The following is an 18,283-nucleotide window of genomic DNA, read 5'->3' on the forward strand; positions in this document are numbered from 1 at the left end:
GGAAGAGAAAGTACTACAGTTCTCATGGGTGGCAACGCCAATGGGGATAAACTGCCTCCATTAATTGTTTTTAAGGGAAAAAATCTATGGAGCACCTGGCTGGCTCCCAAGGAATCTACCTTTCCAGGTACTTCTTATGCTGCGTCACCAAATGGATGGATGGAAACCGAAATCTTTGTAAACTATTTTACAAAAACTTTTATTCGCAACGTTGTACCTGAAAGACCAAACCTGCTTTTGTATGATGGATATTCAACGCACTTAGACTCAAAACTTATCCAGGCGGCTGTCGAAAATGATATAATTGTACTTCAATTACCTCCACACTCCAGCCACCTATTTCAACCCATGGACCTAGCGGTCTTTAAGAGCCTTAAGTCACGGTGGGATTCCAAATTAGCGGAGTACCAAAGGAAACATGTGGGTGTTAAAATACCAAAGAAAGATTTTTCGGTACTTGTGAGCACAATTTGGAAAGAGACAGATCCAGCTTTACTGACATCGGGCTTTCGTAGAGGAGGAATATGCTCATTTAATAGATCTGTCATCGACCGCTCTAAATATGATCCAGAAGCTCTACGAAAATATGAAGAACGTTTAAGAAATCCCCAACCTGCCACAGAACAACCTCTTAATGAACCCAGCACAAGCAGCCATAAAGAGCCATCGAGAGAGAAACCAACCACGCAGCAGCTAGCATGAGAACGGCGACCAGAACCAATAGCAGGGCCAAGTAGACCAATACCAATAGCAGCACCGAGTAGCGGTTCTGTATCATTTGAAAAATTGTTGCTGGAAAGAGTGAGGCAATCGCCCCGCCCTAACGAAAAAGAAAGAAAAAAAAGGGTAGCTCAGGGAGCTGAAATTATAACAGCAAAAGAAAACATAGAAAAAAAGAAAAAGACTGAGCAAGAAAAAGAAGATGAAAGAATAGCGAAAGATAAAGCAAAGAAAGCGAAAGAATTAATAAAGAAAACAAAGAAGGAATGAAAAAAAATAACAGCAAAACATATTAATGAGAGCTCTTCAGAAGAAGACGAACCGCAAATTTTAAGTGACAGTGAATCCGACGACGTCACCTTTGAGACTTATGCAAAAAGGTTAGAGGAAGATGAAGAAGCATTAAAACAAGACGAATTGTTTCTCAAAGGAGTAGAAAACCTTAACATTGGAAACTGGGTTTTGGTCTTATTTAAAGTAAAGAAAAGTATACTTTTCTATGCTGGTCAAATAACAACGCTTGATGAAGAATCGCAACCTACAATTAAGTTAAAAAAAAATCAAACCGAAACGCGCATAGTGCAGTGTTTCACTGGCCTGAATAAGAGGACCATCACTTAGTGGCTGCATCAGATATAGAGCGAGTTTTACCAGAAGCCACTTTAGGGCGAAGAGGAGAACTAACTTTTCCAGTATCCTTTACCTCATATAACGTTAAATAAATAAAAAAAAAACATGTCACAGCCTGTTTTGCTCAACGTAGGTAACGTAATATACTTTTTAGAAAATCTTTGAGTTTTATTCCCTATCATTCCTCCACGAAAAAAGTTCATAACTTCCTTATAAATTAAGATAGGTATCAAGCTATTTTTTTAACCTTTTCATACTATAGTACACTTGCCCCAGATCCATCGGCAGAGTAAGCATATGGCAGTTAGGAGCCGTGAGTACACTTGCCCCATTCTTTGGGGCAAGTATAATCAGCCGACATGTTTTTTTTTATTTTGGTTTATAAAAAAAACAAAAGTAGACAAAAAATAAATAAAACATTGATTTAACAAAGAAATAAGCTCTGTGCCTAATAAAAATGAATCCGATTTCTCTTTTGGTTTTTTTGTTATGAAATTTTAAAGTGCCACTATCATTTTTTTGATTACACTTACACCACTTCACCCTAATTATAAAATTTTAACAATGACAAATAAAATACGACTTTTAGTATTCTAAGTTAGAATCAAATAAATATAAATGTTAAAAAAAAGGTACACAAATATGAATATAAAAATTCATAAAGGTCAAATCATGCATGCACAGAAGCCTTGGGTAAAACATCATATATAAAGTATCTGGGCATTTTTATCGAGCAAAATATTAAATGGAAAGTCCATATAGAAAATAATTATTAGTTTTATTATATCAGAAATGTTTAGCTAAATCAGTTATTGGATATCGTATTTCAATATGGGAGTAGCCTTTTCCCAGTACCCTAAATGCCTTAGACATTGCTTAACGATAGCTTTTAAGGGTAATTCTTAGAAGACTCCGAGTTTCTACAGACCTTCTCTATCAAAAAGTACAAGTTTTCCCATCAGAACAATCATATACTAAAACAGGACTTATCTTTGTAAATAAAGCTCCTCTATTACGACAGCACATAAAGAACTCACTTTACTATAGCAAAAAACGGACTTCACAATCTGTTATTGTACTTTTTCTTACAAAATTAACCACAAAATAAACATCTATTTAGCAAAAAGATAAGAAAATTTCCTTGGGAAAACTGTGGTTTTTGCTACGGTGCTACGAACGTATGTAGATAGATAAAAATGTTTTTTTAAATAATGTTAGTCAATAACTTTTGTACGTTTATCAATTACGTAAATATATTATCTATTATTATACATTTTGACTTATAGTATATTATAATGATTTAAGTATTTGTATCTATTTCTAATTAGGTATTTTTTATGTTTTGTATGCACACCGTTTGTATCCAGGTATTATTTAGTATTCTTTGATAAATCTATAAAAAACTATTGCTTGAAATAAGACTTTTTAAACAGAACATGAATTTATAGCAAAAAATCTTGTATTAATAATGAGTATAAGAGAGTCACAAGTATCAGTAATAAAAAAAAAATTATAATTTCTTACATTTTAAGAAATACCTTATCACACTAAGAATTCACTTATTTTGTATTATGTGTTTCGTTTCTCTTCTTTTTATCCTTTTTTACATCTGGTTGAGTCATATTGTTTCAATTATTTTTTGTCAACAACATAACATATAAATTATGAAAGCGACATATAACAAATGTCAATACTCACAAACAAAATCTTAATGTCATGCATTTTTAAAAAGCACTTATTACGCTTAAAATAATAATTGTGTTTATTCCATAATGTTGATTTTTTTACATGATAATTAAATATGGTTAAAATAAATAAACGAAATCGATAAAAGGTTAACTTTGTTACTGGTAGAATATAAAATAAGTAAAATCAACAATCAAATAAGTAAATGTAAATCGAATCTGAAAACTAAAACAAGAAGATCTAATATAAAACCAAGATTTAACCTAATCTAACTAATAATTTAAAACTATTTAAAAGAAAGATCTACATAATATATAAACCTAAAAGACTACGTGATTTTATTTTTTTATGCACATTTTTTTCATGTCAATATTCACACATTGTATTGCATTTATTAAGTAGCCTTCAGGCAGAGCTAAGGGAATCCCACTATTAGCACCCTGTCGAATGCCTTAGCAAAGTCTAAAAACACAAAAAAAAACTTTAAATCATTATTCCTTCTTTAAATCCATATTGTTTTTCGACTAACTCTTTAAGTATTCATGGTTGAAAATTTAAACCACCCCGACTAATGGTTTAAAGGCTCGGTGGTTCAAAAAATAGATGAAGATAGAACAGAAGATAGATAGATAGAAAGAAGATAGAACAAAAATAGAAATAAATGTTCTTATTCGGTGGATAACAGCATTGATGAAACACCTGTTACTAATTAAATTTGATTTAACCTCAAATATAAACAGAAGTTAGATCTGTGTCTAAATTGATAAATACTATTAGATCCTGCAAAAAGTGATAGCTTACATCATTCCAGTAAGTATAGATATTTAATTTACATATATTTATTAGTATGTTGTAAAAAAACATTGTTTTTATGTGGTCCTTTTTTACTACCACCGCTCCTCTTAGAATATTGAGTTTCACTAATTATAAAATACCTATACAATATTTTCTTGCAGGTATAGAGCCATTGCCATTTAAGACGGTAGGAGGTTTGACTTACGATGAAGTCAACACACAAATCGATACACTGCCTTCGGGGTCTGAGTCAGAAATTGATATGGACTCCTCCGATATAGAGGACGAAACTTTAGTTCCTACAGATATGGAAGAAGATCTGCCGGTTTCTGAGAAGGAAGATCCAAGTGATATATCCCCCTTTTCGAACTACAACAACAGTGGTAAAAGGTAAAATTCCTGTTTGGTCTAATGTTCATAGACCTGATCCTCTTCCTCAATTTACCGAACCTTCTGGAACTCCTCAGTTTATCAAAGACATTAATGATCCAACACCGTATATGATTTTTGAACTGTTTATTACTAAGGAATTTATTGATACTTTAGTGTTTCAAACAAATCTTTATGCCGAGCAGGAAAAACTTTCAACTGGGAAAAGCTATGTCCCTACAAATCAGTGTGAAATTAATGCTTTTCTGGGCATAAATTTGTTAATGAGTATCAAACGTAGTCCCAGCTATAAGGATTATTGGTCAACTGCTCCCGAATTGCATGATGCTTTTATCAGCTCAGTGATGACCCAAAAAAGATTTGGATGGCTCTTGAGTCATCTCGATCTGAATAATAATTCTCTGATGCCTCCAAAATCTTCCCCAGACTATGATAAGCTCTATAAAATTCGCCCAATGCTAGAACTGTTGACTCATAACTTTGAAAAATGCCTAATTCCTAATTAAGTAGTTGTAGTTGATGAGTCAATGATTAAATTTAAGGGTCGTAGTAGCCTTAAGCAGTACATGCCAAAAAAACCAATCAAAAGGGGGTATAATATGTGGATGTTAGCTGATAAATCTGGTTATTGCCTAAAATTTGATTTGTACACTGGAAAATCATCTACTGGTGAGATATAAAAGTGCCTTGGTTCAAGAGCCGTTACAAATTTGATAAAACACTTAGAAAATAAAGACCATGTGTTATATGTTAATAATTTTTTTACTAGCGTCGATCTATTTCAACAATTGAAAGAAAGAAAAATCCATGCTGTTGGAACCGTAAATGTTAATCGTCGTCATATTCCAAAATTTAAACCAGACAAGAATTTGAAATGCAGTGATGTGCAATGGTTTACAAGCAGTACCAGATGGTTAGCAAAATGGAAAGACCCTCGATGTGTTCACATGTTATCAAATTTTCATCAGCCAGAAGATGTAGGAACAGTAAAAAGAAAAGAAAGAAGTGGACAAATTACTGAAATTCCATATCCTCAATTTATAATCGATTACAATTCTAATATGAATGGAGTCGACATATTTGACCAAAGACTTTCTAACTACAAGATTGCCGACTCAGTAAAAAGTGGTGGCATCGAATATTTTTTTACTTATTAGATGCATCAATTGTAAATTCCAATATTATTTATAATAGGTTGGAGTTACCAAAAATGTCTGCTAAAGATTTTAGACGAAGTGTCATAAACGGTTTAATCTCAGAAACGCTTGTAAATCGAAAGAGAAGTTTGGTTGCACCATCAGATGTTGAAATAAAAAAATACAAACCTTACGTACCCTTAGAGATAAGACAGCAGTCATCTGCTCATCAACCTACAAGGAGTACCAGAAGAAAATGCGCGCTTTGTAGCGCTAAGGCTAACCCAGTAAGAACGGATTGGGTATGTTCCATATGTAAAGTCCCTTTGTGCTTGGGAAAACGTAAAGAGTGTTTCTAATATTATCATGCAACGTAATTTTTAGTACCCAAGTTTGTATGAGTTTTTAAATAAATTTGTTATCTTACTCTTAGTTTTTTTATTTTGTGTCGCGGTGGTCCACAATATGATCCACCGAATTTTTCAAATTTAACAAAAAACTGATTGGCAGATTTTCATTTTTTTATTATTACTAATGTATTAAATTACTACAATTTTACTAAAAATATAAAAATTCATAAAAAAAATATTTTGGCTCCACTAGGTATTTTTTTACCAACTAAATTAGGCACCGCTAAGGGCTAAACGGCACTCTCAAACTTTTTCAAATATTTGACTAATTGTACTCAATGAAGAAATTGGTCTACACTTTGCAACATCTATCTGTGATCTGGTCTTATGCAATGGTTTAATGACTGATTTTTTTTTTAATCTTCGGAAAATAGTTCTCTGATAGACTTTTATTTATTAAGAATAGAAGGTTTAGGAAAATACCCTGAATATTATTTAAGTATATCAGATTTCAATCGATCTTGACCTACCACTTTTAAGTAAATTAATTATGTTAATAATTTTTGTTTCCCTGGTTGGCTCCAGAAAGAGACTGTTTGAATAATTTTTTGCTTTATTTATCACACATTGATATGGCTTTATTTTGTTCACCATTTTTTTCTACAATTCTCAAAATGTGTTGCAAAAACCTCCGCTATTTCTTTTTTATGGGTAATGGTTTTATCTGACGTTTTAATTTTAGTTATTATTTGGACCTTTTTGGTTTGATTGAAAAATTGTTTGACGTTTTTCCAAAGTATATTCGATTTAAATTTTCATTTATTTTTGATGTATGGTAATTAATATAAGCTTTTTCAAGAATTTCAGTTAACATATTACAATAATTTTTGAAATCTATTGACAAATTAGGGATATAGGCATGTTCTGATAAAATTCTAATAAAATTTTATCACAAACAAAATACTAACTTCAAATAAATAATAACTCTAAAATATTATACAGATTCTCATGAAAAAAACGAATCCCTAATACATAAAAACTCAATAAAGCAGACTGCGTGAAAGGAGTCAGATTTATTAAAATGTTACCATAATATGGTTATTTACATATTTAATGCTATGCCAAAGAACCTTATTATAAATTTATCTTAATTAATCATTTTGGTGAAAGGCAAAGTTTTAAATGCAAAAACTAGCTGTTTGGTCTTTTTTGTCAGGTTCTACGTAAAAACGAACAAAAAAAATATACATGTGTAACCGGTATGCCTAAACCAGTATAATACTGCTATGCTATGTATGTATAATGTGTTAATTTATGGAAATTGGGTAAATAAGATATATGACGAATATTTCCCGTAGCACCTAAAAAGGAGATACGCAATCATTATTGCGAAATTATACTGGCAGTTGAATAAATCAAATCAATTACTTAGACGGTAGCGAGTAGCTGCTTAGTACTTGTTCAATGTAATCTTTCTACTATTTTTTGCATTTTTGCATTGCAATGCAGAAGTGTGCACACTGATCTAATTTTTCAATTATATTATATACGTCAATAAAAAATATCACACATGTCATTAGAGGATTTTCTTTGTATTATAAATTATCCTTATTAAGGTTATAGTTTTCCACATGACTATATCTTAAATTGAGTTAAATGTCAACTTTTTTGCGATTTTCTCTTTTTCTACCGCATTTTATTTTCCACTGATTTATTTATTTATTTCATTTATTGTGCAACAGGATGTTGTCATAGCAAGTCACTAAACCCAGTACTACATGTATTACTCTTATTATATTTACATTTCATGAAGAAATAAGAATAAATATTTGGATTTGATTATGTAGGCAAGTTTATATAGTTGCATATAGTAGGAGCATTTTTATATAAAAATTTATATTGCATGTAGCAATAAATTTACTATAAAATTAATAGTTTCTCTTCCTCCTTAGTCCTAATTCTTTATAAGAATGTGGTGACACCATCAAATTTTTATCGATCCTTCTCTACCCTTGGATACTTTTGGCGTTGTGTAAACCTCGATCAATCAGTAATTTTGTTTAAACAGCTTAGATATGTTCCTCTAGGTCTTTTTCCTTAAACTCTGGCCTCAATTATTAGTTTTTCCATCAAACCTGTTCTTTTGGAAATGTGTCCAAAATACTGCAAATATCTTCTATGTATCTTTTTGTCACATCCTCCTTTGTTTGTTATGAGAGATTCCAGGTTTATTCAAATTCAAATTCAAAAAATATTTATTTGTCAAAGAAAAAAAAACAAAATGTATGCAATAGGTATGCATCTCGATTTTAATAGAACCGATACATAAATCCACTTTAAATCAAAAATGAGTTATGCAATGCAGTGGTGCACAGGTAGAAAATATGTTTTAATTTAAATACATTAAATTTTTTTATCCTTAAGACAAGGGCAGGCAATGAACAGAAGAGGAAGACGCAGGAAGAAGCAAAAAACAAATGTAAGTTACATGGATGAGCTTTAGGATATACAATTCAATTATTATGCATTCATAATCAATGAATTATAAATTCATATTATGTATTATGTATGGATTGAAAATTCTAAAAGAGGCCTTTTAATATATTTTATTTACTACCGTGCGTAAAGATTTTTTTATGTTTTCTTCGATAGGAGAAAAAAAGTGTATGTTACACGTGTGGAAAATCCCCTTTTTCCATTATTGGGAATTGTTGACAAATGTGACAATTTGCCCATTTATAAAACAAAGGACCATTTTACATACTTATTACATAAATAACTATTTTGAATCTATAAAAAGAGCAATTTTTTCGATAAGCAAATAAGTGATTCCGCAACTGAATAGTCACAAAGCTGAGAATCACTGATACGCGGCTGTACGATGCTGGTCTACTCTATAGCGTTGATTGAAGAGGCGAAGCATGCGTCAGACAGTTATAAATAATACAATTATAAATATACAATAGAGAAATTATTTTCCCCACTACTGTCCTAAATACTATAAGGAGAAAGAATAGAACAGCTAGTAAATTAACGACAATGGATGATTTTTCAATTAATTTGGTTAATTATAAAGATATTAAAACTTAAATTAATTCCGCAACTTAAAAACCGCAAATAACGACTTCCTTCATAAATTGATTTTCCTGCTTCATCAAATATGCATTAATTTGTATCAAAGTAAGACATCAGGTTTTACGAGACTATTATTTACCATAAACTAATGCAATTTTGAGAATTAATAAATATTAACTTAATAATGCTGCATGTAATTCAATATAAATAATATGACTTTGAATATTTAATCGTAAGTGTAATCTGTCATACTTCTGTAAAATAGTTGAATATTATTAATAAACGTCTGATATGACAATTTAACACCATAGAAATGCCTTCATTAGGGTCGGCAATTCATATAATATTCTCCTGCTGGCAGGATCCATTGTTCAAGCCAAATTTTAGCATGCCCGCCTGCCTGCCTGCATGCATATTCATAATAAAAAAACTTGCTTTATCCAACAAGTTTTCGGAGTTGGAGTCTAATTATGCAGTCTAAGTAAGTTAATTTATGTAATAAGTGATTAAAAGTTTATGATAATTAAGTTTATTAATGAGTGCTGTTTAAATAGAAGTCTTTAAATAAAAGATGTTTCGGCCCTATTTTCCACTGTCTCCAGGGTTGGAGAAAACGATTGTTTGTCCTTCTTTCTGTTACATAAAGTGCTTAGTATCTCCATCATAAGTATTACTACTACTTATACTGTCAGTCAGTCAGCGCACTTTAATACAGGTCATTCACTGGATATCAGTGCAGGAAATAAAAAACTAAAACCAGTCATCTACAATACATTGATGACTTCAAACTGATAACAAACTAGAAACCCGAGTAAAAGTTCAGAAACGAATTAAGAAGACGAAAATAAAAACACCACCGTAAACTGAGCTCACAGTTCCAGTATACCACCGGAATAATGACTACACCACTACATCCAAGATCAAATATAGGCTCTACGTTCCAAAGCGAGATGAAGGTAGCCTTAGCAGATCATCTGGAATGATGAAATGGAAGGAAGAGAGATTAAAGCTGAAATAAAAAGAAAGAAGATTCAAGAAAGAACTAACAGATGAAAAAGGATGCATAAGCAAATACTGAAAGAAATAGAGACAAAAATCATTAATAAATTAAACGCGTGATTCTGGCTTAAGTTTGGAGACCTAAAAGCAGGAGATTACAATCAATATTCTGAAAACTAGTACAAACTAAAAATATAGTTTGTGTCGGACAAAAAGTGAGACTATCCATCGCAATATCGCCGGTTGAGCACGATACTTGCTAAGTATAAATATATGGAAAGGCACAATATTAATGAGATCACACTGTATTGTACCTCAAGATACAGCCTGAGCAATCCACAGGCTACTAAACCAGAACTCGTATTAAAAGGCAAAGTACAAAAGCTTGAAAAAAGTTCAAAACTTGATAATGACTGTTTTACTTAAAAAGAGGCAAACAAAAGGCTTAAATATCAAGATCTACTGCTAGAAACTGAGTACGTATTCGATCAATAAAGAGGTCCCAGGCAAGCACCAACTACTCAGTTTGAAAACTGTCTCAAATTGTGCGAAAAATCTTGCAATAATCTCAGTAAACAAGGATCACTTGGTGCAATTCAAACTCAACGTACCATAAGAAGAAGCTTATGTGAAACCTTCGAGATATTGGCTATATATATAACGTATAAGCCAAGGAAGAAAAAAAGGTGCACTAGGGACGGTGGTGCAAGGAACAACTCTTTATAGATTCAGTCATCTTGAAACAGGCGCAGAAACGGAAAAAAATATCTACACTGCTTTTGTTGACTACATGGAGGCCTTTGACAGTGTCCCCCCTTCATTTTTAGCTGGTGAAGATCTTACCAATCTATAGAAAATATTTGACAATTATTTTTTTCCTTGCGGCAATAATGAAGCAGTGGCGAACAAACTTACACCTGCACATCAAAGATAAGTATTGGTATGAATCCGCTATCCACTATGCTAAATGAAACCCCTTAACGGATTTAAAATCAAAGCAAACAGGAATGCAACCTTGACACTTTCCCACCTTCTTTATATGGATGATCAAACTATATGCTGGAAATAAAAAGCAACGATTATTAAAAATCACACACATATTTTTAAGTAACACACATATGGAGTTTGTATTAGAGAAATGGAAAAGGTTAAACGAAAAGGGAAAGATTGTTGGTGTAGATGCTGTGCGTCAATGATATCATAATAATGGTGATATATGTATAATATTGATATCATACAAGTGATGAAGAGTGGTGAAGGATTTGAGCAAGCCAGACTTTTAGATCAACAAGCTAAAAGTAAGACTAGAGTAAGGAAACAATATACAAAAAAAATAAAAGAGCTACTGCAATCGGAGCTGGTGGTCATTAATCTAATTTAAGCAACAAATACCTACCTCACAGCCGTTCTTACGTATTCAAAGGGTGTACTAAACCGAAATTTGAAGCTATCAAAAAACTCACAAGAACCCTGATTACAAAAAAATGTAGTTACCATCCAAAATCAACCATTAGAGCAAGTTTACCAGAAAAACAAAAATGAAGAAGGCTAATCAATATTAACTACAATTGTGGCCAAAAAATAAGAGTGCATATTAAATTTCAAATCAAGCTGAATTAGCTTTCCTATATGTTGGAATTTGCAAATAAAATACTACGCATTGTCTTTTAAAAGCAATTTTTTTTCATTATTGTTTAAACATCTTGTGGACAAAAAAATAAGAGTATTTCTGTATTGTAACTATTAGGTCTTTGTTTATTTAGATAAAAGATTTGTTTGTGATATTTTCCATAAATACAAGTCAGTTTCAACAAGATCGTTGCATCGCGTTGGTAAATATGGGTCGCGCAAAGAATTGTAGCCCTGAAGAAAGGCGTCTAATTTTGCAATTGAGGAGTCAAAATAAATTCTATGTATTTATTGCAAATGTGCTTAGAAGATCACCTTGTGTAATCTCCAGATTTTTAAAGACACAAAATAAAACGGAAATTGTTCCTGAAAATCGAGGCCGTCCAAGAAAAACCACACGGAAGACTGATAAGCTTATTGTACGCGAAGTCAGTAAACAACCTTGTTCCACATCTACCTCTATAAAACGAAACTTAAGCCTAAGTATTAGCACTAGGACGATAAGAAGACGTTTGCAAGACCAAAAATTATATGGTCGAGTGGCCAGAAAAGTCCCATTTCTAAGCAAAAAGAATATAAAACAAAGACTGGCAATTTTCAAAGAAATTGGTGCAACATTGTTTTTAATGATGAGATTAAGATCAACTTATTCAGATCAGATTGAAGATGGTTCGTTAAAAGGAGGAAGAATAAAGAATATAATCCTAGAAACACAATAGGCACAGTTAAACATGGAGGTGGATATATGAAACTGTGGGGCTGTTTTTCCTACAATGGAGTAGGTCCCATATTTTGGTTTAAAGAGACCATGACAAAAAAAATTTATTTGGATATCTTGGATAGAGTGATGGCTATCAAATGCCAAAAAAAACATGCCTATAAGGTGGGTGTGTCAACAAAATAACTACCCTAAACATACGGGCACGGATTGTTGAACAATGGTTTACACAAAATAGGGTTTCGGCTCTAGAATGGCCATCACAATTATTGCCTGACCTTAATGCTATTGAAAACCTGTGGAAGGAGCTGAAAAACCGAGTAGCTTGTAAAAAAACAGCAAATAAGCAAGATTTATGGAAGGAAGTTCAGGAAGCTAGGTATTCCATCCCAGTTGAAACATGCCAAAAGTTGATCGATTCGATGCCACGAAGATGCGCAGCCGTTCTCAAAAATAATGGTTATTCTACCCAGCACTGACTTACTTATCTAATGCCATTTTTGAAAAATACTCTTATTTTTTTGTCCACCATAAAACGTGTAAGAAATAAATTATTTATTTATAATTACAAATTAAACTGGCAAAGAATAACGTGTAATTATTTTTTTATCACTGATGGCATATGTTGTACAAATATGAAATCATTATTATTTTTTTCTCTATGTAGCACAATATATTATTAGGAATATTCAATAAAACCAGGCACTCTTATTTTCTTGGCCACCACTGTATATCAGTAGTCTACATATAGAATTTTTGTTTACCAAGGCAGGCAATAAGCTACAATATCAAGGCGATTCCCAAGACCAGCAAGAACTACTCGCCACTTAATCTCACGACACCAGAACCAAACTTTAAAATAGTAACGGACAACGCGAAATAAGAAAAATGGGTTTAATAATTTTCAACAAATCACATATTGAACAAGATGTATCAAATTGGTAGCTCTCACATGGAAATCTCTTTCTAGAGACAAAGAATTGATGATGGCTATCCATGATGAGGTAATCAATACTAACAATTAAAGAAAATTGCGTTCAGACTATCCAAGACGTAATATCCGGCTGCAATGTGTTAGCTAATGCGGACACAATCACTGCAATATCATTCACCAAAAGTTAGCCAAGAAAGATCGAATCATTTACATCCACATGCCATACTACAAATATCAACAGTAGAAGGTACTAGAAAATGACAACTTTAAATTGTACTACGACCGGTTCGTTATCACCGATGTCTAGGTAACCAATAACTGACCGGATATTGTGGTGGTCGACAAGAAAGTTAGATCAGTTCTTCTGGTGGATGTAGCACTACAAAACAAGAGCAATGTGTTAAGCCAATAACACCTCTACAAAGTGTCTTTGAGTGGGTGTTGGTTAACCAAGTACCAAGGGAAGACGGCTAAATATGCAGATCTAGCCATAAAAATTAATACGCCAGGGCAGTTAGCAAAAATAGGAGAAGTTTTTGCAATCAAGCTGATTTTTTTACAGATGCTAGTAATTATCAAGAGTACTTTGTAAAAAAAAGTTACACCTTCTCGAAGGCTTGCAAAACTTTCTTATTTATTACCAGATTTTCGTCAAGTAAAAAACATTATCTTTATTTTTAGCTAGAGAATAAGACCAAAATATAAAACTACTTTGACAGGTCATATTTCTGCCAAAATAAGGAAATAAAAAAATCGAAAAGCTTTTCTTCAACTTTTAGCCAACCGTACTCTTTACCAAAAAAAGTTAAAATATGTGGAGTCTTTTATGCGTTTTTGTTTTAATTTTAAAACAGTGGCCAAATTTATGATAGGTACTTTAGGAGATAGAGTTAAAAAGCGCTTACAAAATACCAAAAAATAATAAAACTTATGCAGGATGTAACTTTACTTCTTGTTTGATTTATGTACCAAAATATTTTGTAACAAATACACTAAAAACAAAAATATGTTTATAACAAAAACAGTTTAGTTTTAACTTATAAAAGAAATATAAACATTAAAAAAAAATAGAACATTGTTATTCTTAATAATAAGGAACATTATATATTGGTAGATATTCTTTTTTGTGCCAAAAAATTACAAACGAAGCTTTTAATAGCTTTCAACTAACAATAATATATAACTATTTATCGTTAAAAGTTATAACGACTTATTTGGTTACATTTTACTTAAACTTCATCATTTATTTCCACTTCATCCAAATCAATTCTGGGTGCATTTATACAAGCTAAATTGTATTTTTTACATAAAATGCCGGAGGTTTTGTATATGTTACTGGGAAAAGCTCATTGCACTTGGAAAACCACCCCCACTCAAGTGGGTCCAACTCGTTTCCTCTCCAACTTTGTCACTGTAAATACACTCTAAATACATGTTGCTTACAGGAGTCTTCTGTGGGAGGAAGATTTGTCAAATCAAAATTAGATCCTAAACCTTGTGTAGAGGTGATTTGTTTATAGCAATGAAGCCTTGACTGATTAAGATTTTCACAGTTTTGGACGGGAAAAATTTTAATATAAGTTTTTGTCCAACTTCACTTAGGACAGCCTTATTTATATAAGGGGCATTAAAACTTTTGATAAAATCATACATTTAAGGATTATTTTTTAATACGTCAAATATTCTTTTTTGCCTATTTTATATGGATACGAGGTAGTATCACATCCTGTAAATGCATGAATGAATAAAAGATTTTTACGGATCTGTTCAAAGTTTGAATTTTCAAAATATTTAGAAATTTATCAAGAGCTTTACTCGTGCTGGGTGCCCAAACATATAGATGGTGGTTAGACTTATTTGCTAAGGAAATTAAAATTACAATTAGATCTGTATCATTACCAAAGAGTACTACATCTTGCGATTGACATTCTGTTATTGCGGTTAAGGCAACAACTCTGTCATAATCAGATTTCATATGTGTGACTTTTATACCCTTTTCTTTCAACTTCTCGGCTAGGCAAGAAATAAACCTTTCTTTGTTCGAAGAATTTGATAGGAAGTCTGCTTGCGAGAAGACCAGCGATGTGTTTTCCTGAAACTCAACCTTAGGCGTAATTTTTGATTGACGACTACGATGTTCCTCGTCCTTGGTGGACTATTCACTCTAACCATCAAAAACTACCCAAGAGTTGAAACCAAAATTTTCAATAACATAATGGCAATAGATTTTAAATATATCGCCAAATGTTAATAATTTGGGCCAGGCAATTTTATGTAGTAAGCAACCACCATCAATGACTGAAAGTGGATTTTTTAGTGTGTCGGGTTTCTCAAATTCAAAATTATCTTTACAAAGATGGGAAATCAGAACAAACTTATTCCCTTTGCGGAGTTTTCCTTGGCTAAAGAAATACGAAAGATAGGTACTTAGTTCATGTTCGAAAAACGTCTTCAAATCATTTTTGTTTCTCATAGTGAGCAATACTCTATTAAAGAACTGTTGGGGATTTACGTCAACTGGATTTTTTTACTTTGTATTTTGCTGTAGTTTTTTGCCACCTCAATTTTTGGAGAAAAATTTTGAGCCTGTCAAATAAGATGATAAAAGAAAAGTGTAATTTTTTTTTAACTTTTTTTGGCAGAAATATAACCTGTCAAAATAGTTTTATATTTTTATTTCATTCTTTAGTGAGAAGCAAATATAATGTTTTTTACTTGACAAAAATCGGTTAATAAATAAGAAAGTTACGATATTTTAAAAAATAGTACCATCCGCCATCTTTAATTCAACATGGCGGAAAAAGCAAGCCTCCTAGAAGGTGTAACTTTTTTTTACAAAGTACTATTGATGGGTACTTCCATCTGTGAAAAATTCAGCTTGATTGCAAAAACTTCTCTTAAAGGCCATTTTTTGAGCTAACTGCCCTGGCATATAAAGGGATGTGGCATTTTTACACAAGGTTGAATAGTATCTATGAGTAACTAAAATAGTCTTTGAATAATATAAAAGTTTAGTTTTAATGTATTTCAATATTGTTGTTGATCATAATATTTTTTAACTTGTCTGTAATTTTTTTAGTCGTTTTTTATTAATTTGTATCGCCGTAAAGAAGGCCTAATAGACCCGAAGCGTTGGCATTAAAAGAAAAAAGTTTTGAACACCTTAGATTTGACCCCTTATCTAACTTAACCCTTAAAAGTTAATACAATTTGTTTAATTCCTATTTTTTCATTAATATTCGATATTTTCATTAATAATTAAAATAAAGACAATTTTCGATTAACTCTATTCTCGTAACTCTTTGGATGATTTTCAAACAGTAAACCCGTAGGCGAGTGACATTACCGGATGAAAAGAAGCGAAAAAAAAGTCAAAAGAGTAAAAAAAGAAAAGACGAAGAAATGAGCGAGAGCCTCTACGTACAAACTAACAATGCGCTTAAAAAATCGGTTGCTATGGGCGAGTTTTCAATATTGTATTAAAACGTAAAAATGAATAAACTAGAAATTGTCCCCATTTCCTTCTTCAACAATTTTCATCAAGGACAAGAAAGAGATGAAGATGATGGCATGTAAAAAGAGCAAGACCATGTCTCAAAACTTCTATTATATTGATCATGAGAAGTTTGCATAAAAATTTCACAAAACTTACCGCCATATGAAAATTTCCCTCGCAATCGTGAAGATCAGCCAAGTACGACCGGTATGCGTCGATGATCCGTTTGCCATGCTAGAAAAGAACAATGAACCGTTATATTAGGTTGATCGCCATATTTATTTCGGGAATATCGGTTTAATCCCTAATTGAATTAATTAAACAATATTATTTTGTGCCGTTTTTAGGCTGGAACTCTGAAAATTCACATCAGATTTTTTTTTGGTAAATCAAAAAGAAAGTGTAATTTAAACTTGTTTTCTTAATCTCTAGTAAACAGTATCCCACAAGAATCCACTTTGTGAATTGTGAAATGCTTCTGCTATATGTGGGTGTCGTGAGTAGGTGGTTTATAGGGTGATTGCCAATATGCAGATGACATCTTTATAGTGATACCAGATATCTAGAAGAAAGAGTATGCTCTTTCTTCTATGCTCTCAGTATATTAAAGTAATACGAGATATGTAATTCTAATGCATTAATACTGAACTAATCATCTTATAAAAGACATAAAAAGTGAAGGTTTATGATAAGTATTAGAAAAGCTTCTATAACGATTCTTTTAAACTCGACCTCTCGAACCATATAGTTTCAATAAAAACCAAATATGAAACATATAATAACGGTTGATACACCACATTAATTTTATTTTTATCACTAAAACCGCCAAAGTTGTGAAGTATAAAATTCCAGTAAGAAATCATGTTGTCTGCATTTCTTCGAAAACTTTAACGGTCGCTCGTAAAGTAAGCTGTTAAATCTGTAATTTAAAAATGTCTGTGACGTTTATATATTATACAGTGCTTTTCTTTGAAGTCCCCCCCCCATTTATTTTTTGAACGGGTCAAAAAAAATTTTTGAAACTTGGCATAAGTAAATTGGTCTATAGATACTATTTTTCACTGTAAACTAGGTAGTTGTAAATTCCAAGATGACGGCTGGGCGACATCTTGAGAAAAAATTTTAAATAGAAAGGGGGGTCGTGTGGTACCTCATTTTAAAGGTCTCAATGACCTGTCTAAAAGTAACAGCCAAAAAAATACACTGCTGCGATTTTATTAACGTTTTTAATAGAATACGATGAAATACTAATTTACAATTAGCAAATAAACAATTTATCAAAAGAAAAACAATATTTAATTTAAAAGATGCTGGAAATAATTTCCTTGTACCTCTTGACACATAAATAACCTATCTGAAAATTCACGTCGAACATTTTCAAATACATCTGCCTCAATATTTTGACAAATGTTAGTGATTCTTTGTCGTAGCTCAAAAATTGAGGCAGGTTCTGTTTCGTATACCTTTTGCTTTAGGTATCCCCACAAAAAAAAGTCTAGCGGCGTTAAATCTGGTGACCGAGCTGGCCATTCAATAGGACCCCGACGACCTATCCAACGACCAAAATAATTATCATTTAAACAATTTCTCACATTCCTGACAAAATGCGGAGGAGCACCATCTTGTTGAAATGTAATTTCCATGTCAAATTCATGTACATTAGCCTCAACAATTTCTGTTATGAGAGGATCGATAGCATTTTCCAGCATATTTAAGTACAATTCA

The 18,283-nt window shown here is 32.0% G+C and overlaps 1 protein-coding gene across 2 annotated transcripts in view; it reads right to left on the minus strand.

Moving 5' to 3' along the window:
- The window catches only part of LOC126739991 (uncharacterized), a 213,337-nt gene that overhangs the window by 84,922 nt on the left and 110,132 nt on the right, over nucleotides 1-18,283 (minus strand). For both annotated transcript variants that reach the window (XM_050445835.1, XM_050445836.1), the window contains one exon: nucleotides 16,715-16,792. In XM_050445835.1, coding sequence (XP_050301792.1) covers nucleotides 16,715-16,792 — 78 coding nt within the window. The remainder of the gene's footprint in view (nucleotides 1-16,714; nucleotides 16,793-18,283) is intronic.

This window comes from Anthonomus grandis, chromosome 8, assembly GCF_022605725.1.
Source record: "Anthonomus grandis grandis chromosome 8, icAntGran1.3, whole genome shotgun sequence".
NCBI lineage: Eukaryota > Metazoa > Arthropoda > Insecta > Coleoptera > Curculionidae > Anthonomus > Anthonomus grandis.